The 20,975-nt window shown below is 50.8% G+C and overlaps 1 protein-coding gene across 3 annotated transcripts in view; it reads right to left on the bottom strand.

The window, feature by feature from the left end:
- ZZEF1 (zinc finger ZZ-type and EF-hand domain containing 1) overlaps positions 1-20,975 on the bottom strand; it is a 103,378-nt gene that overhangs the window by 35,062 nt on the left and 47,341 nt on the right. For all 3 annotated transcript variants that reach the window (XM_055307200.1, XM_055307201.1, XM_055307202.1), the window contains exons 18-32: positions 20,231-20,345; positions 17,780-17,939; positions 16,621-16,742; positions 16,396-16,518; positions 15,509-15,675; positions 15,347-15,428; positions 14,344-14,545; positions 13,216-13,364; positions 11,459-11,699; positions 9,107-9,186; positions 6,739-6,832; positions 4,777-5,245; positions 4,057-4,221; positions 1,401-1,520; positions 626-787 (exon numbers count right to left, since the gene is read on the bottom strand). In XM_055307200.1, coding sequence (XP_055163175.1) covers positions 626-787; positions 1,401-1,520; positions 4,057-4,221; positions 4,777-5,245; positions 6,739-6,832; positions 9,107-9,186; positions 11,459-11,699; positions 13,216-13,364; positions 14,344-14,545; positions 15,347-15,428; positions 15,509-15,675; positions 16,396-16,518; positions 16,621-16,742; positions 17,780-17,939; positions 20,231-20,345 — 2,451 coding nt within the window. The remainder of the gene's footprint in view (positions 1-625; positions 788-1,400; positions 1,521-4,056; positions 4,222-4,776; positions 5,246-6,738; positions 6,833-9,106; positions 9,187-11,458; positions 11,700-13,215; positions 13,365-14,343; positions 14,546-15,346; positions 15,429-15,508; positions 15,676-16,395; positions 16,519-16,620; positions 16,743-17,779; positions 17,940-20,230; positions 20,346-20,975) is intronic.

The following is a 20,975-nucleotide window of genomic DNA, read 5'->3' as shown; positions in this document are numbered from 1 at the left end:
AGAGGGCGATGCCAGTCTCTGGGACAAGGAGTCAGGGTAGTTTTGGCTCCTCTTCCCAGAATGTCTGAGAAAGTGGAGTCTGTACTAAGGCTGACTCACTAACTTCCCCTCCCCATGCTGTCCTTCTCCTGTTCTGTTCTCTCTTCTATGTACACGAGTGGCTGATGGGAAGTAGACTCAGGCAGGGTGGAGAGACACAAAGAGTGGGAAGCAAAGAAAATCCACGTACTGTTGTTTCTCACATCCTAAGTCCTTATGATGTGCAAGAGGTTACAAAGGCTGAAATCCCACATGCATGTAATCAAAAAAAAAAAAAAAGATTCTCCAATTCAATAAGTTCCAAAACCACAAAGGGTCCAGGTCCTCTTGACCCACCTCCACCAGCTTCCAGACCCTTCCATGCAGCTGACACTGCTGTCAACTGAGAAGCATCGCCATCTACCCTCCACCATCACCTCCAGGTGTAAGGAGAGGGAACTGAGGCACAGCAGGGTCAAACGAGTGGCCCAGGGCCACCCAACTCAGTGTCAGCAGAGCCAGGACATGCTCCAGGGAGTATCACGCCAGCAGCTACACTCTGAGCCCTCTGCCTCAGGAACTGCAGGCTGCAGTTCTGGCTTCTTACCTGATCACGCTGTCGTGGACGCTTATATTCTCTTGTGACAGTTTCATGAGAAGGTGTGGTAACCCAATGTCCACAAAGAAAGCGAGATCGCCGGGTTCCCAGCCCATATCCAGAAGGTGGAGCAGGGCTGTCTGCACACAGGACAAGGCAGGCAGCAGCGACCTAGGGGACCCATGAAACAGGGCATTACCCAGGCTGCCCATCACAGGACGCCAGTCAGAACCTGGGGTGTCTGTGAGCGGAGAGCACAGGGGCCAGCCGTCCTTTCAAATTCCCACATCCTACACAAGCCCCCTTCAAAGGACAGTTTGGCAAGGGTCCTGCAAGTGCGCTGTGAGGCTTCCGCCCGGCCACGCCTATCTCAGGGTACCCTTTGGACAAGGCCGGGGAGGAAGAATCACATCCTGACAAGGAGCCAGCCCCAAACGAGCACAGGTCATTCATTCAGCGCAGATTGATGAGGGACGAGACTGGGGGATGGCTTCACATTCCTGTCTTAAAACTGCACTGAAACATGAGCAACTGTACAGGTCAGGCCACACGTTCTCACGGAAACCAAGGGCTGGCCCCTTGAAAAACAACACAGCACATGGGAAAGGCTGGAACAAATGTACCAGTGCCTCCAAGCGACCATCTGGCTCTAGACGGTAACACCAAGGGGGGTCTTTTTTACTTTGCGTTTTTCCACATTTTCAACACTGAACATGTTATTTCTTTTAAAGGCAGCAAGAATAGAAATGATGTTTTCTGTAGAAATGATAAAGTTATACCATACCTGTCATTCATGCTGCTAAATTCTTTAACTGCTTTAACCAAAAACAGAACAAACTGGTAGTAAGTGTCTCGAATCTCTTTGCGCAGACGTGCACCACAGCCCTCCATGTGTGTGAAATAACTGGAAGCAGAAGGAAGCACCAATCACTCCAGGGCCGTCACTGAGCTGACGATCGTTACTCCTTACGTGAAGCCAGACCGAGCAGCAGCGAGCTGACCGTGCGGCGCGGAGGCAGGAGCACAAGGACCAAACTTTAGGGAGTGATAGCTCGAGGCCGTCAGTAGTATGGGAAGGCAAGGATTCCTGTTTCTCTACGCCCACCCACCCCGTCGGCTCACTCAGCCAGGCCCCTCAGGCCTGCCACTCTCCCCTCACCTGTGACCTTGGCACCCGGGAGACTTAGACATCCATGGTCACCTCCAGGGACCTCCTCCATTCCAAAGGCCGTCCCATCCTTGACGCTGTCCCCACAGTGATGGCAGGACTTCTGAAATCCCAACTTGAGTGTAGCCAGTGGAGATCTCCTGGCCCTAACAGGTGCCCACTCCCCACTGCTTCCTCCCTCCAAGGCCGGCTTGAGAAACCCTGCCGTTGTATGCAACGTCATGCTGCTGGAGGAGGCCACCAGGCTGACGGGCACCGCTATACATTCATGACCACGGGGCTCAGGGCAGCACTCAAACTGCCAGGCCCACGGGCTGGCTTTTCCGCTGTGCATCCCTGTTGGCAGCCTTCCTGCCTCTCCATAAACCGCCACTACTTCTCCCAACCCTTTCTTTTTAACTGACGACTATGTTATTTTATTTTTAAAAAACAGAAGGACCACACAGGCCCCATCTCTGCACCACTGAACCCACCAACCGGCCTGCTTCTTCGTGCGCCACACTGCTCCTGCCACCAAATGGTCGCCCTGGCCCTGTCCACACTGACCCTCTGCGTCTGCAACCAGCCGTGTCCTCTTCCTGCATTCAGTGAGTCTAGGACTTTCCCACCAGCGTGTGGACACGTGCTAACACCTCTCAAAAACCCTCAGCGGCGCCCCTGCAATTCTGCCTTTCCCTCTGCTTCCACCTAAGGCCAGAGTCCTTGAAGTGGTTGTCTGCCCTTCCACCCCCCCACCCCATCTTCCACTCAAGCCTGTCCAGCTGGGCGCTTGGCCCCGTGGCTTCCAGACAAACCCAGTGTGTCCCTATCTGGCACAAGCTCCTACATCAACATTTGATACGCTGGCATGTCCTTGTCTTGGCCTTGGCCCCACCTCCAGCCCCTGGTTTTGGCTCTTGATGGCCTCTTCCTCTGCCTGAGCTCTGCACACAGAAATGTCCCTCAGCTCAGTCCTGGGCCCATTCCTGGCCACCTCTGTGCTCTGTCCTGATCATCCAGTCTCGTGGTTGCAAAGACCAGCTACACACAGACAGTGTGCAAACTCTATCCCTACCCTGGCTTCTCTCCAGAACGTCAGACCCTTAACTCTGTCCTCTGGAACCTTGATTTGGATGTGAAAGCAGGTCAAACCTAACACGCCGAGCTGTTCCTTCCATTCTCTTGCCCTCAGTACGATGCATCACCATCCAACAACCACTGCAGCCAAGACCCAGCTGCTCCTTTTTCCCGATTCCTTCCATCTCCACTCTATGCCCAACCCTTCGTGCATCCTGGCAACTCTACCTCCAAAGCAGATCCTGCGTGCCCCTGTTTCTCTCCATCTCCAGGACTATTCCAGGGTCCAGAGCCCCCCACCTCCTGCCTGGCCGGCTGAGCCATTTCCCGACTACATTGCTTCCGTCCACACTTTCCCACAGAGTAGCCAGAAACATCTTTCATAAACGTAAAATGCAGCGTGCTCCTTGTGAGCTTAGGATTCCCCAGGGGTCTCCCATCTACAACTCAGGACAAAATCCAAACACCTGAAATCCTGTCCTATAAAGACTTACATCATCTGAGCCTCAACTCATTTCCTGAGCTGGTCTCCTGCTGTCCCCCCTCACACAGGCACACCGGCTTTAGTTCACTTCCTGAGGACAAGCCCCCACCTCGGGGGCACGGTTCCTTCTGCCTCCAGTGCTCTACCCTCTAAGCTCATTGGTCATTCATCTCTTTATTCACAGGGGGACTTCCCAGCCTGCTCCCTGACCACCCAGACTAAGTCACCACATGTCTGGGATGGGCACATTATATGGATGGATGGATTTCTTTGATCATCTGTCTCTCCTCAACAGAACAAGCCCCTTAGAACAAGAATTTCGTCTGCCTTGTCCACCGCTGCACCTGCATCACCTAGAACAGTGCCGGGCAGTCAATGCTCAGGAAATAGTTAGAGTGGCTATTAGAACAACCTTGTGAGGTACTCAGATTAATGTCCTTACTGTAAAAGAAAATTCTACATAGCTCACGGCTTTCAGAAGTGTGGGCACCCAGGGAACACAATCCTCGCTGTCTGGTAAAATAAAGCTGATAAACTCACCAGGAGGAATAAACAGATTTCTGGTATTTATTTACTAAAAGGATAGAACCCATTTCTCCTTAGAATGAAAGAATTGGCCAAAAACATAAATTTGCATCCTATGTGGAAATAATAGTCACTAATTAAAGACAATTGTCAGGATTTCTCTGAAATGAGCCCTGTTTTCCTGGCAGACCTGTAATTGATCCTTACTTGGTAAACTCTTTCTGGCAGGTGAGAAGCTCCATCAGGAAAAGTATACACGGTGGGTGGAAGCAATGAGGCCGTCCCAGGGACTCCGTGCAGTACTGAATGATCCTCAGGACCTCCAGGACGCTCTGAGCTTGAGCTTTCCTCAAGGCAAGAACCTTTACGACACTGAAGACAGAAGACAGGTCAGGGCCTCCGAGAGAACCCGCGATTGCAGCACGGAAATGCAGAGCTGCTCCTGGGAGGGCGGTCCTGCACCCGTCTGCTACGTTCAGTGCTCAGCATCAACAGGGACAGCTCATATCAACAGCCCAAACTAATTCATTAGTTAAAAAGGAACAGTGATTATTTCTACTGCCCCACAGAGACAAAGTTTTAATTCTTAAGGCAGGAAATTAAAACATGCAATACTTCTGGAGATGCAAGCACGCTGACAGATATTTTGTCAGAAAATCTCAAATCCTAAATTTATCCCAGGATTAAAATAAGACACATTGTAAATGGCATCCTCCAAAACAAATTTTTTTTTATCCTAGTAGTACCTTACTGAGATACAATTTACGTACAGTATAAGGTACAAACCTTCAGTGAAAAAATACTTCTTTACAAGAAAGAATCACCCAACTTCATCTTGAAGGTTCTAAAACAAATCCTGACCCCTCCCTCAGCATGAACGTGAAGCCCCTGACTGGCCCAGGGAGGGGAGGGCACTGTCCAGCTCACCTCTCATGAGAGAGGGACTGGTCCTTAATGAAGTCCAGGACATCCTTCAGCACGGGGTATTTCTCCTTCACGGTGGGCACGGGCCTGGCCTCCTCCACTGACCGGAAGGAGAGCAGTCGAAGTCGCCCTCGGGTGAAGGGAGGCCGCCGGGCAGGAGCGGAAGGTGAAGAGGGCTCTTCGGCAGTGGCAAAGGACACCTCAGTGGCAGGGGGGCCACCACTGGGCAGCAGCTTCAGCGGCACATCTGAGCTAGGACCCCCACTGCTTGCGGCAAGGGTGCCCGTGTCCACGGGAGACTCCGAGGCCTGGAAATGCTCCTCCACCACAGAGCTCGTCCTTGGGCACCTGTCGCAGGGCTGCAGGTGATCTGTTTCTACTGCAGCCACCAGCTTGTCACAGCTTTCTTTTGAACTTACTCCCATGGGCAAAAATCGTAGTAACAGAAGACTCTTCTGAATACACTCTTTTGCTAAATGCAGAAAGCAAAGAAAGCACGGAAAAAAGTCAAAATTCAACTTACTGTTTTTTTTTTTTTTTTAAAGACCTTATTTATTTATCCATGAGAGACACAGAGAGAGGCAGAGACACAGGCAGAGGGAGAAGCAGGCTCCCTGCGGGGAGCCTGATGCGGGACTTGATCCCAGGACCTGGGGATCATGCTCTGAGCCGAAGGCAGATGCTCAACCACTGAGCTGCCCAGATGTCCTAAAACTCTACAATTTAGGACAAGAAATACTTCCATTAAAAAAGTGGCATATGCATCTTCTGAGGAAAACAAACTTCTATGTCATATACAAATCAAAACTTTCCCAGCACTGTTTTCTTCCCTTTTTAAAAAAAAGATTTTATTTATTTATTTGAGAGAGAAGGAAGGAGAGAGTATACGTGAGTGAGGGGAGGAGTGGGGGTGGGGGGTGGTATGAGAATCTCCAGACTTCCTGCTGAGCAGCGAGCCCAACACAGGGTTTGGTCCCATGACCCTGGGATCACGACCTGAGCTAAAATCAAGAGTTGGCTGCTCAACTGAGCTACCCAGACGCCTCTATTGTGGAGATTTTCTAACATACAGAGAGAAAAGACTATAAGGACCCATCATGCACACCTGACCCTGTCTCCTTTCACCAGCCACCCTCTCCCTGGTTTATTGCCATGCAGATTGCAGGCATCACACTTTCATCTAAAAACTTCAGCATTTTTCTAAAATAGTAATAGTTTCTAACAGAACTATGATATCACTAAGATATTAACAGTAATTCCTTAATCTCACTGAATATTCAGTGAGAGCACACTTTAAAAACGTAACAAGAGGGGTTCCTGGGTGGTTCAGTTGGTGAAGCGTCTGCCTTTGGCTCAGGTCATCATCCCAGGGTCCTGGGATCAAGTCCCTCATTGAGCTGCCTGCTGAGCAGGGAGCCTGCTTCTCCCTCTCCTTCTGCCTGCCACTCCCCCTGCTTGTGCTAGAGCACTTTCTCTCTCTGTCAAATAAAATCTTTTTATTTTTTTATTTTAGTTTTTTTAAAGATTTTATTTATTTATTCGTGAGAGACACAGAGAGAAAGAGAGGCAGAGACACAGGCAGAGGGAGAAGCAGGCTCCATGCAGGGAGCCTGACGTGGGACTCGATCCCGGGTCTCTAGGATCATGCCCCGGGCCGAAGACAGCGCTAAACCGCTAAGCCACTGGGGCTGCCCTTTAAAAACAATTTTTAAAATATAAAAAACAAAAACACAACAAGATGTAGGTCAAAAGCACTTGATGCCTCTCACTTGTGAGACAAGTGCTCTGTTTGGATCATGTTACAAAACAGTGACTCTCTGGCATTTTCTATTTGTGACCCATCCGTAGAAACCACATATAGCTCCTGCAGTACTTTCCATAGGTCAACACACCTTCAACTAAAATCACCCCCAAGACAGGCCTCCGGTTTCCCAAGACATGTAACAGAAGGCTCAGCACACTCACCCAGGCTCTCAGGGTTCGCCTCGGCAGCTTCTGGGCCATGCTTTTCTTCTGCCTCATTCCCCAGGTTCATCAATGACTTCTGCTTCATCTCCAGCTGGGGGGCAAAGTTGGAGCCACACGATTACACTGTGGAGGGTGGACTGCATGAGCAGCCACACAAGGACTTCAAAGCACACAGCACGGACATCACAGAAAACTGTACAATTACTATCCCGCTGCTGAGGACATGGGGTGGAGCTGTGTGGTTTTTCCTAGAAGGAATCCAGGCTTTGAAGCAGTCTTCTTTTCAACTATGCATTGTCGGAGGCGGGGTGTGGGGGTGGGGGTACACCAGATCCTATTACTTAAAAAATCATGGGGCATCTGGGAGGCTTAGTCGGTTATGCGATCAACTCTTGATTTCAACTCCGGTCATGATCTCAGGGTCGTGAGATTAAGTACCCCATCAGGCTCCGGGCTCAGCAGGGAGTTTGCTTCCTCACCCTGCTCACACTCTCCCACTCTCTCAAACAAATAAATAAAATCTTAAAAAAAAAAAAAAAGTAGAACACTGGGGCTGGAGGGGCCCTTATCTAAAGCCGACCTGGTACAGACAGAGCAGAGGAGCTCTAGAGCAGTGCAGGGGCTGACTGGGGTTCCCCACCCAGGTTGGTACACACTGGACCACAATCTGATCTCCATTCTACCCTGTGTGAGGGGACCTGTGTAAGTGAGGCTGGGCCTGCCGGGCAGTGAGCAGTGCTCCTGGTAGCAGCACAGGTGATGGTCATGCTGTGCGCCACAGTGCTCATAGCCCAAGCACAAGCCATGTGTGACATCTGGGAGGCCAAGGTCTGAGAGAGAAGGCTGGCATTGCATTTAGCCATCGGCAGTCTGTCCTACCCTAAAGCAGAGGCACGATCTATGCTGTGCCTCGTCAACTGCCAAATTCTTCTGCTTCAAGCATCTGTGGTAGGCGGTTTTATCAGAATCTCTTTTTCTTAAACTGCTACTACTACCTTAGTGTCTCATCAACACTGGCCTGACCCTCCTTTTACCATTCTGACAACACCTTTTAGTTTCTCTCAGGAGACTCTGTCCATCTCGGTCTCCATCTACCTATCCTGTACGTACTGAGCACCAACTACGTTCTCATCATTGTGGTCCCTGGTCAAGCCTCTCTGGTTCCTGGGTAAACTCATACATTAAGAAACCCCATTGCCAGTGATCTGAAGCTACCTGTACCTCTGTTTTGACATTTCTGTGAAGCACCAGCCAGTTAGATTCTTCCAGGTTCACTGACTTCTCCAGCCTGGTGTCTCAGATCACCTGTGTGGCCCCAGAACAAATTCACCCCACCCTACTCCCAGATCAAAGGCCATTTCTCCAGTCTGGTCAACGCTTCCACCAAATGGGACAAGTCACCAAGCCGGGAATGTGGGAAGGGTCTTGGGACACACCACCGTGCACGACTCACTCCAGCCACAGAATCTGACCATCCTATACCCAGGAGCAGCCGCTGTGCTCATCTAAGAACTGCGGCTGGTCTCCTGCTCTCAAGTTCATTGCCCATCCTCTCCATTACTTCATGACTCCTCCCCATTCCTACACAGCACTCAAGATGATTGTGAATACCGGGACCATAATGAAAATACATAGGGATTCTTCTCCACGCTCAAGAAAAAAAAATGATTCTCCTGAGTTTGATGTTCATCATTTCCATGACTTTGTATACTTTTACTACCTACTTATATACCTAACACGACACAGATTTGGGCTGTGTGTAAACTTTACACAAGATAAAACGTATTCATGGGTTCCTCTAGGACTGGCTTCTGCTCATCATGTGTGAGCTCACACACACACTTCACCTCCTTCACTCTCACTACAGGACAGCATCGTACAAATCACCTCACATGGTAGCGTCGTATTGCACAGTAACACAACTTACTGTTTCTCTGCTCATCCTACTCATGGACATGTTCCTCCATGGCATGGCTGCAATAAGCAACGCTACAGAACTACATTTCTACAATGTAGGAAGGCCTCTCCTTGGAGAGCAGCCTCACACCCACCTAAAGCCATCAGCGCCTGCCCAGTACTTACAGCAAAATTTTCCCTCCCAGTTGAAGAGGTCCCGCAGAGTGGCCTTGGGGTTGCTAACAGGTGTTAGGGGGCTCCAGGCATGCGCCCTGTTTTCTCTGAACATTCTCAGCACTCATACCACGATTTCAAGCATCCTACGTTATTTTAGAGCTTTTCGTGTCACTGAACTTTAGTTAAAAAAATTCCTAAAGTTATATCCTTGAGAAGAGAGCTACTTACCTTAACTGCATGAAACCATGGTGGGACAACTCAAAATACATAAAAATCTCAAAGCACATCTTACCATCCATACTCGGATCCCATCTGCCAAGCAATACACCTGTGCAAAGTCCTCGCTCAGGGCTGTGTTGCCTCCACTGTTTACTGGGGAAAGGAGAGACGATGAGATCATACTCAGTTAATTCGGTTCAGTAGTGCAACCTACACATAAAGTAGCTTCTAAATCTCCCAACACAGAGAAATAGTCTTTCCCCTGAGGCTCATACACCATGGGTGGTATGAGGCTTGGGGGGGCCGGGGGGGGGGGGATCAATTAAGTCACAAGTACCTGGCACAGGTTCTTTGTGTCACTGCAAACTAACTCTTTTCAAGTGAACATCTGAAATGGACATACTATTAAATGGAGTAAAATATTTAAAGTAAAAATATGAAAGTGAAAAAAAAGTAAAACAAAGATTATGTGCAGGTAAAAAATAATTACTGACATGAAGAAAGTTCATAGTATAAAGTAAAAAAGACTGTTTTTGAAACCATATAAACACAAAGTTACCTATTTAAAAAGAACATACATATTAAAAACATGATGTGTGTGTGTAAATATATGTATATGTATATATACACACATCTACGATGCATATACAGCTATATATACCACACAAATATGCCCATGTAAAAAGGCCAGGTAGATACACAGAAAAATGTTAACAGATGCACCCTTCAAGTGGTCAGATTATAACTGATAATTATATTAAGCTTTCCTGTACTTTGTAAGTTTCTACATGAATGGGTAATTTTTTCATGATTAGAAAAATAACAAAGTTGTTTAACATAAAGACCTCTGAGGCCCACTCCTTACTTGGCTTGTAAAAACCAGAGGATGATACACCAGAAAAGCGTGAAGCTCTCTGCAGACCCAATGCACAGTGCGAGGGCTGCTTTCTGTGCAGGTGTGAGGTACAGGGCTGCACCCCAGACACTCAAACACAGCACTGAGAAGCTCAAGCAGCTCCACCCGGCAGGACTCACAAACAGCTCTGGAGCACGCAGACCAGCTGTGCTTCCAAAGCCCCAGTGGCAGGTTATTCTGGAAACAACCTGTATTCAGCCAAGTGTTTCTAGTTTCCACATCAGACTGTGTGTCTCGCCCCTGAAATTAGGGATGTGATACAGGAACATAATCTGAAAAGAAGCTGGGAGCTCGCCACCAGCCAGAAACTTTGTTTCTCAGCTTTAACTCGCAAGGTTTTCATCTATCTCCTGAGAATTCCCACAGGTAAACAACAATAAAGACTGCACAGGTCTCTTGCTATAATTTGATCATGAAAACATATATTGGATTTCTTTAAAAACCTGGCAGGTCAAAAAACAAAACAAAACAAAACAAAAAACCTGGCAGATCCTCCACTCCCTGGCAGAGACACACTCTTCCATAGAACACTTGTTTTCATAAACCACTCATGCCTCAATATAGGTTTTATCTGAGCAGCTTCTTCAAGGAAATAGTAAAGCTTGGGAAGCAGGATTAATGGAGATGTTTTAGAAATTGGGAAATAAACTCTGCAATGTGAGACCTAAAGACCTCAGTGGCACAAGGCAGCAATGGTCGTCACTGTAATAATTACCATCTGCTCCTCACATCTGCATCATGGAAAGAACACACACCCCGCCAAAATGCTTGGGAAAAGCCCTATCTCATTCCTAAGTAGGGTCTATAATGTTTCCCCGTGAGAGATGATGAGGAGAGAGAGGCCGTCCCTCCTGTGGTTCCTGCAGCCTGCTGGCGAGACACACACACACACACACACACACACACACACACACACACACACACACGCACGCGCGCCGTAGCAGAGGCATCTCTCTGGGGGGATGGGAGGAACAGAAATGGTGGGGAGCAGGCTACCAACCAGGAAGCGTATAAAAGCTACAAGGCTTTAAACTAAAGCTAAGAGTGAAGACGTTTCCTTCCTTGGCTATTAGCATACTGAATCACCTAAACAACTAAGGGTTTAACCGGCATCTGTGAGAAGGGTAGAGCTTCCAACTCCCAAGTTTACAGACATAGGTATGAAGGTGCAGAGAGCTCGTTTGATCAACCTGAAGCTGCACAACTTCTAGTTTTTGCCTGAGACTATAACCCAAGTTACAGTCTCCTTCTGTTAAACTTCTGGGCAGTTTTCCACAAGAATTTTGGAGTAAGAAGTGACCTGGTTAGGAAACTCAAGGCTACCTGCCATAGAGGACAATCCACTAACTATAAACTAGTCACGAATCTTCTGACTGGCAGAGTAGGACTTAACCAGATGAGTTCTACAGTTGTAGAAATGTTTGTTTTAAAATGTTCACAAAAGATAGGCTTTCTTAAAACTTAGCAACTGGCCTTCAGATCAGAAATATTCCCTGTAGTATAAGTTACCATATTTTTGCAGCTTCTCATATAAGCCTGGAGTACGACACACCAGAGCAGCAAAGGTGGCGTTCACAGCTTGATCAATAGTGGAACCAGCAACTATATCTGTCTTTGGGGCCTGTTTTCTACATGCCTGTATGAATCCTTTGAAAAGTTCTGAAAATGGCCCACAGAAGTTCTGGGCAGGGTCTGACTGTGCAAACTCAAGAAGAAAGTGGTGGCAGGGATCATCGGGGATGTTCTTGACCTGGAAAAAAACAACACATACGTTTAACACAGTCATTCTAACAACAAAGCTCATGGGACACCGACTAAGCCTAAGCAGGACAGTAACCAGACAGATATGTGGATTTAAAGACAAGGCAAACCTAAATAAAACACCTAAGAACATGAACAATAGCGCCACTGCAGAACAGAAGGTACCCGAGGGCCAAGTGCCAGGAGGCATTGGCCCGTGCTGGGAGCTGGTGGGAGAGAGCTCCTGACAGGCTCTGGTGGTAAAGAGAAGCCTCCTGGAGGGTGTGGGCTTTGGGCTGGACCCTGAACACTGAGCAGCTCTGCCCAATGAGGAACAAAATCGTGAGCAGAAATTAGGATTCGGTGGAGATGCTGACCCGGCCTGAGGTGTAGCTGGGGAGTGGTGGGAACTAGAGGCAGAGAGGTAAGGCGAAAGGACACTGGACAGAGCTCAGCCACCACCCTGAGGAGCCCAGACTTCACCCTGTGGGCAACGGGAGCCATGAATGGTGCTTGGCGGCAGGTTAACAAGGTATTCGGTGGTTAAAAACCCCTAGTAGGTCCCAAGGTAACCTTGCACACTGCAAGTGCAGGAAGAGGGCCTGGAGGAAGATGCAGTCAGGGGAGACGGGAGGAGCTGGATGCACCCCAGGAAAGTCCATGGAGTGGCGGCCAACTGGGCAGGAGAAATGAGAACAAGATGGGGAGCCATGGTTCAGCACCAAGGAACACAGGACGCACAGTGACAGCAGCAAGTGGCCAGGGAAGGGACACGTCCTGGCTTGCCACTCCAGACAGACTACCTAATGGGAGGACAGAGACACAGGAGTGGAGCCCAAGAAGCACCGGGGCTCCAGACAGAGGCGCAGGGAGGTTCTACACAAGTGTAACAGCACAAGAGAGGGGACAGGATAAAGTGTCGGCAGCTGTGGGACAGGGGAGAGAGCCCGAGGAAAGCCTACTTTCCAGGGAGGAAGGGGATGAGGCCCAGCAAGGAGGCCAGGGTGCAGCTGGAGAAGACAGCGGGCCACACGGAGCCAGAGCAAGGCAGGGTGTGAGGGAGCCAAACATAACAGAGGCCATGGAAGAGCCCCTGATTCTTGGCTGCCCTGAGTGACGTGGCCAAGGGAAGGAGCCAGATCAGAGTGCAGGGCAGAGACGGAGACAGGGGGAACGGAACAGAGACCATGGGCAGACCTGTCCAGCCCAGGCAGGGTGCTGCTGTTCCATGGGGAACAGAAGGTGCAGCATGAACCGTTAACTCAGCAGGTGCTGGGAACACACTCACTGGACCCATCCAGCGACCTAGCCAGATTTCCTGAGCACTTACTGCTCGCTGGGTCTGAACACCACTGCAACTGGCACCTGCCACATGTGATGCGGATACCACATGAACAAGGGATGGCATGTGCCATCAGAGCGCCAACAGCTGAGGGGGGTGAAGATGACGCAAACACAAGGGTTCGTCACTGGGAGCAGGAGCCATCAGCAAACAGACTGCGCTCCAAGGAGAAAGACATAAATACCTCCTTACTATCCTGGTGCAGGTGCGTGGGCCAGCTCACTGCTAATCCCAACTCTGGACTCAACTGATGCCTGAAAACAGGTTTCCACAGCGGAGAGTTCAGGACCAACGCCATTTTTGCTGGAGCCACTGCCATGTCGTCTCCAAACTCTGGAAAGAGAAGGTGGCTGGTGAGAGCCCCATGCTTTCCCTGGGACCCTAAGGTTGGTGGGCCAACCAAAAGAAGGTCTCGACTATGTGGGCATCCTGCGGACGTGCAGGGTATCCACCCCCACCTGCCAGCACAGAGCTAGCTGTGCTGCTTCATGGACATGCACCCCAAACGCACCCCCACCAAGAGGGTGCCCGGAAGCGTGGCCCTACTGTGGGACAGCCTGTCACAGGCACCCCTGCAATCCCGGTCAGGTAGATGAAGGGATGTGAGGGCCACCACCAGGGAGTAACTGCAGGCTGGGCACACGTGCTCAATGATGGAGAAGTTTTTGCAATTCATAAACTTACGTTTGTTAAAAAAAAAAAAAAAAAGAAGAAGAAGAAGAATTAAACACCCACCCACACGTGTTTATGACTAGATAGCAAAGACTAGATGGGAATATGTGAAAATGTTAAGTGTTAGCACCAGGAATGGCTCTTCTCCTTGATCTTTCTCCATCATGCAATTTCTATATTTTCCTTTTACAGACAAAAAATCTCCAGAAATGAAACAAGACATACTAGAAAGTTTCATTCTATAGTTCTTGCTTCTTGGATGCACTTAATAACTAAGTTGAAAAAAACCACTTTAAGACAAAATCCAAAAAAAACCCAAAAAAGACAAAATCCAAGTTTCCATATTTAACATAAGTATTCATGTGATTAAAGGATATACGCTTTATTCTATTTCTGCCTTCTAAATGTCACTAACACAAAGAGATGACCATGCTGCTAAAAACCAGCCCCTGCCCAGGCTGCGCTCCAGACAGGGGAGCCTAAGCACCCTCAGGGGTACATGCCCAAGTGTGTGTCAAGACGCTTCAGGGCAACAGCGCTGAGCAGACGCCGTGCAGGGTCTGGTGCACAGGGCCTGCAAGGGCGCCCTGTACACGCCTCCACCCTGCCCTTGTGTGGAGCCAATGCGCCTGAGACTCACGGTGCGCAGACTTGAGCGCCATGCACTGGGCAGCGAGGCGTCCCATCAGCCGGCAAACGAGCAGCTGTAAATCCAGGGCCCAGGACACGGCCACATCGGGCAGGCCATAGGCGGTGACGGTGAATTTGTAACCCCACTCATTGTTACTGCTGTCAGAGTGAAAGAGGAACTGCAGCCGGGGGCCAGCCTTGAAGATCACTTTCTAGAGACAAGCACAAAAGCCATGAAGTGGAACGCACCGGAGAGGCGCACCCGCAGCAGCAAGCACATCCTTCAAGATTCAATCATTCTATGTTTACACCCGGTCTGCCTTCCAGCCGCACTGTCTCAGCTTGCCCACCCTGCTGAGAGAAGGAGGGATGGACGAAGGAGCAGCTGAAACAGTCCACGATGGCACCGCGTGAAGCAGCAGTTGTGGCAGTTCTGTCACCTGTGGACACCCACCTGTCCACTTCCTGCTCATCCAGGAACAGGGCTTGTGTCCCCCTGCTGCTCCCCGCCAAGATCACCAATGGCAGAGTGCGCCAACAGCAGGGAGTGGCACTTGGCTCCATGCCCTGGAGACCTGGCAGGCCTCAAGTGGGCACTGCTGCCCCCCCCCACATACTGGGGGCCCCCTGGGCCCGGCCCTTCCACACTAAGGGCCACTACTCCCCCATTCACACTGGGCACTGTGACACAAACCAGGGATTGGTCAATGTTCCTGTAAACAACCAGACAGGAAGTCATTAGACCCCTGGGGCCATCTGGTCTCTGCAGTGACCATTCAAGTTGGCCCCACAGTGCCCGAGCAGCGAGATGACACATCAAGGGAATGGAGATAAGTAACTGTATCTACGAGACAAGTGGCCGGCAGTCCTGTACGAACCAACATCAGCTCTTCCTTTTACCAAAGTGCGACAGAAATGGTTCCCTCGTGGACCATGCCCCACCCCCGGGGACCAACGGCGAGGAGAGCCAGTGCAGAGGGGCAGGCATCACTGGTGCTGGGAGCACCACTTACCCTGGGCCACTTCTCAGTGCCAACTTTGGTGTCATAGCGTGTTTTCCCGCCTCTAGCGTCAGTGAACTCCAAATAATCGTACCTGGGGAGGCATAATGTCTGTCACTGTCCTCCTCTCGCTTTCACCCACTGTGGCTCAGGGAGAGAACATTTGAGTCTTACCTCTTCTCAGTCTCACAGCGCTCATCAAATTCTACCTCAAAGTAGGTTGCCCCAGGGCTGATGAAGACAGACACCTCATGGCAATTGTTCTCATAGTTGTGGGCAGACTCCTTGGTCCAGGTGTGTAATACCACAGGACACTCCTGCTGCCAAGTGTCTTCATCAAGCTACACACACAAATGAGTCAAGAAGGCAAACTCCCGTCACTCTGTGTGGGCCACAGAGAAAACCGTGCTTGCGTCAGCGCTGTGGACGGGCAGCCCATACATGGGACGCAGATGGTCACACGGGCTAGCAGCCTCCCCACTGCTCTGTCTGCATACACAGCTCAACACACACTGAACCCTTGGCAGGGGACACTGGGCTCCGCAGTACACGACAGGATCCCCAGAGTGAGCTCCTGGTTCTGGCCATGACTGAGCTATTTCTTTAAATCACCACAGTCATGAATTTCCAAATTTCAGTGGAAAAAACACTGAATTTTGGACCCTGGCAAATCTGAGCCCATCATCTCCCTTGTCCACTTTGAGTCCTTGCTTTATTCCTTTACAACAGGCTTCACAGCTTATGCCCTTTCTATTCCCACACAGTTGTCTGAGACTCAATAGCAAAGAATCTCTGTACCCTGGATCCTTTTAGTTTGTCTTTCGCCATATATTCTCTTTTCTGGACTTCAATCTGGTCATTCGCTACATGGTTTCACACACATTCATGCACCGTTAAGAGGAGACAGACCTCCACATGGCTTCCGTCCTAACGCTGACCACGCCGGTCAGCTCGGGCTGTCGCTGCCCTCTGCCAGCAAACCCCTGCTAGAACTCGGGGGCTCCCCGCAACCTCTCTGGGTCTGCACTGCGCTGTACAGGTCACTCAGACACCCGGGTTACCTTGTCTGGCTCTCCTGTGGGGTCCGCGCAGAGCTGCTTTAACAGTTCTGTCAGTGTACTGAACTCTCGCAGGAGAGCACAGTGTGAAATGTCTAAAGTGCAAAAGTCCAGCAGGAAGATCACCTAGGGGGAGATTGACAAGGCACTCAGCACCTGCCTTGGGCTCTGCCTGGGGTCAGAGGTCACCACCTCTCCTCCCGCACAAAGGCTGTAGCCGCATCTTACCAGTTGACGAGCTGCCATCGAAAACACCGAATTACACAGTTTCTCTACAATGGTTTGTCCACTATACTGTGACAAAAGGGATTCCAGAATCACTCTCGTGCTTGCCACAAACTGTCCCACATCTATCGAGACATAAAGACAGTAATTAACATGATAGGTGGTGAAAAACACCACCGGCTTGGTCATCCTCGAGGACAAAACTGGAGAGGGTCCCAGACCAAGCACCATGTGAGAAAGACCTTGGAACCACGAAGAGTCACAGATCGGTTTTCCTCTGGGAGGAAAGGAGTGCAAATCTCTTGGTCTTTGCTACTTTGGGATGAAGCAGAGAGCGCAGCCCTTGTGTAGGTGAAGCTGTCGGCTGAGCGGCCCGGTGGCCAGGCTGGGGGCTCCCTGTGCTCACAGGGGCCCGTGTTCAGTGGGCAGCCCACAGGCTGAGCCACAGGAGCCAGGGCTCGGTGCCGTCAGCCGGTGTCTCACTACTGAGACCAAATGTGATGGGATTTCCCACCTGTGCAGCTCTCAGACCCTAAGAAAGGTCACAGAACTTTCTGTGGGTTTACTGGACACGAGTATGAGGATTTTCAGGCTCTGAAATGACCAAAGCAGTGCTCACCTATACCTTAGATTTTATTTTTTTAAATATTTTATTTATTTATTCATAAAAGATACAGAGGGAGAGATAGAAAAGCAGAGACACAGGCAGAGAAGATAAGCAGGCTCCATGCAGGGAACCCGACGTGGGACTCAATCCCGGGTCTCCAGGATTACACCCTGGGCTGAAGGCAGCACTAAACCGCTAAGCCACCTGCGCTGCCCTACCTTAGATTTTAAAAGAAAAGACTTTCTTTTTTGGATAAGTCGATTAGAGCTGGGATGACAGGCTCTAGTGAAGAGTGTGGCATTCCCCTCTACGTGCTGCATCCCCTCGGGCTGTGAAGTCACCCGACCTCATGATGAAACTCCTAGGCTGATCACAGTCAGCAGAACACTGGGCAAAAACACGTGTACAGCTTCCCATTTTAGGAAGAAAAAACATCCCAGAGACATAGAAGAACAAACCCCATGTGCACCGCATGCACAAGGCATTAAAGGAGAGAGCCACGCCCAGACACCTCTCTGTGCTGGCGGGTTCATGACGCCAGGTGCTGACACTCACAATGGTCAATGAGGTGGGCGGCGAGACCCCGGGCTCCCGCGTCGGTGCTCTTCAGCTGCAGGTAGCACCAGGAGAGCAGGCTGCCCTGGACGGCCCAGAACAGGGAGAAGAGCACGGAGCTGGGCCGTCCCTGGGCCCTGGTGAGCAGCAGGAGCTCACACTACGAGGAAGGAGACAGAGAGCATTTACAGCAAGGCCTTCCAGGATGCAGGCAAGGGCTCCTGACCCACAGCCATCCAAGGGAGCGGGGATGGGAAGAAGGGATGGAGAGAGTGGGCGTGCAGGAGCCCTGTCACCCCCCATGCCCTGGAAGCCTCCCAGAAGGCCTGCGCTGCCTGTGTCCTCCTCTTCCACCCCTTGGGGGCTCGTCCCACAGTTACCTCCTCCCTCTTCCACCTGCAAGTCCCCTTTCTCTCTGGCTCCAGCCGCACCCACCCCACCTTTAAAGTCCTTCCACATCCTCCGTGACTCTCCCACTATCAGCTTCTCTCTCCTGAAGCTCTCTCCAGATCCACCTGACCTCGGTGGGAAATTCTTACACAAAAGAACCACGGAATACGTTCCTACCACAATTTCCGCTTAACCTCCCCCACCTGGAAACAATCTAATTACCCCTCCAAAGTAAACCAGGTTCGCCATGGCAGGTGTAGGGAGCCCTGACTGCCAGCGACAGGTCAGCACAGACAAGCCTCAAAAAGCACCGTGGAGTGCAAACAGCACATCCCCAAAGACTGTGTACCCTGTGACCCTGTGGACCTGACACCAGGCAAAATCAGCCTGCAATGTAGGAAACGCTCGAGAAAACAGGTTCAGATAAATTGGAGGGGTGGCTGCCGCCAGGAGGAAGGAGAGTGAGCTGCAGGCAGGCATGTAGCTAGCCAGGTGGTTCCCTGTACCACCTGTAGGTCCTACTCTCCTGTACATGAGCTCCATCCCACTAAGACACCTGCGGCTTCTATGCATTAGCCCTTCCCTCCTGGCCACCCCCTGCTGCCGCTCGCTGACCCGGTTCCCCAAGGCCACCGCTCCCACCCAGAGCACACAACCTCAGTACCCGACCATGAGATCAGTGGCTCTCCCTTCCCTGTGCTTCCCAAAACTCCTTTTTCCTGAGACTTGCGGCTCCCAGGAAGCCTTGCTGCCCTCCTGCCTTTCCAGTGAGATGGTCCTCGGATGCCCACAGGTGAGGAGGGGCCCCTGGCTGTGGCTTCGAATCTCAGCCGCTGGTCAGTAGCTGCCAGATGCATAGCACTGAGTCCACTCTTGAGCACCCAGAGCTCCCGCCACCTGGAGGCCCCCAGAGCCGCCAAGTCAGCCTATCTCAAGTCGGCCCACAGTCATCCTCCTCTGCAAACACCCGGCTCTCCCCGTCTTGTCACTGGCCTTATGCACACGTGCAAGTACGGGAGGTGGCCTAAATACAGATGGGGCACGGCTAATGGGACGCAGAGTTTCAAAGAAGATAGAGATGGGACAGTATGCAGACAAGACCGGATGCAAAGTCACTAGAGCCCTGAGTGACAGCAGCCATAGAGCACTCCGCACAGGTGAGGCTGACACAGCACGGCACCCTAAAGGACGCGGGTGTCACGGTGGGATAGAGACCACCCTGGATTGAAAGCCATATGAAGTGGCCAGCCCGTAGGGTGACCCTGGCAAACGACATGCTGGTGCACTCAAAGATGTCTCTCCAAGAGCAAAGTAGCCAGAATGAATGAAACTGTGTCTCTGGTGGCACCTGAAAGCAGGAAAGCACTAAAACCAAGACCAAGACTCAAATAAAGTTCAGCCACAGGAAAAGTTCTGTCATCCAAAGCCTCAAGGGTGTCGTCTGTCCCCATGTCGCACATCCCCTGGCCATGGGGGTCCTGTCCTATCAGAGTCCCGGGCACGTGCGCTAGAACACAGACCCCTAATCCCATCCCCAGAAGTTCTACACCAGGAGCCCGGGCCGGGCCCTGGAAACCCAAATTTCTGTCCAAATACACCAGCTGATTTGGATCCAGATGACACATGGACTACATCTTGAGAAACAATCCTTCATGTTAAAAAGAATAAAGTAACAATTTGGAAATCTCATTACCACAGAAGAAAAGACACCATCTCTCCAGACTTGATTTACCTGAGGATTTACTAAGCAATCTTACACTTTCCTCAGAACTCACACCACAGACACATGCCCAAACGTCGGGCTCTGTAGCCATACCACAGACCCCCTCATCTTCTGCACAGAAGTCTCCACGAGCATCCACACATCTACTGCTCACTGGTGACACAGAACAGGGCAGCGTGCCTCACTCGCCATCAGAGCGGGAGAGGAGCCGCGGTGGGCTGCGGAGCATCAGTGCCCATCCGTCACAGCTGTGGGGACAAAGCTACATCCACACTGTGACTGATCACCAGACCACGAGGTGAAGGAGGAAGGACGGAAGCAGAGCTACCCCCAGTTACCTCTCGAGCAGCAACGGACAGGAGGGTGCTCATGACAGCCAGAACTTCGCTGCTGTTCATGTCGGCCAGGTTACCTTTCTCAGGCAAGAGCAGAAGACCACCTGGATCCTTGTCACTGCAAGTACACACATCTGTCAGGACACCTTGTTCAGGCAGGCGTTTTCACACTTTTACCTCAAAAAAGTTATTTTTTATTCCAAAAAAGAACCTAGCAGGATTTCAGTGCCAGTTTTCAGGAAGGTGAGGGGTCTGGGTCAGGAAAAGGCCACGTCCCAGCAGGGTCTATGCCACCCTCTGTCCCCATGTCCTTAAAAGCAAAGCCCGTAAACCCTCAAGTCCTAGGAGGAGATTCTGAGAAGTCAATCTGATGAACCTTGACCGTAAGCAAGATGTCATGCTGGCGAACGTAACAACCCAGGCTGAACCTCCTCTGTCTCCAAACGCCCTCCACAAGAGCTCCGCGGCTCTCTCTCGGCCCTCGACCCACAAGTCCAGGCACCCTTCAACAGCCCTCACATGGCCCTCCAGTCTGCTCTTGCACCAGCTACAGGCAGAGGTGCAGACAGTAGCCTGGGCAATTAGTTCCCTCCTTCTTCAAGAGCCTATTCCTGCGGTACCACAGCCTACATGCCCATTGGCTGCTTTGCTAGCCAAAGCTCGTACAAATCTCCAAGTCAGCCCCTTTCCTTCCTTTGCTCAACTACCCTTCTGTGCATCTGGGTTTTCAGACCTGGGTAGAGGACTG

The sequence above is a fragment of the Nyctereutes procyonoides genome, unplaced genomic scaffold (genome assembly GCF_905146905.1).
Source record: "Nyctereutes procyonoides isolate TBG_1078 unplaced genomic scaffold, NYPRO_anot_genome, whole genome shotgun sequence".
In the NCBI taxonomy this organism is placed as follows: domain Eukaryota; kingdom Metazoa; phylum Chordata; class Mammalia; order Carnivora; family Canidae; genus Nyctereutes; species Nyctereutes procyonoides.
This window is presented reverse-complemented; position numbering and strand designations above follow the sequence as displayed.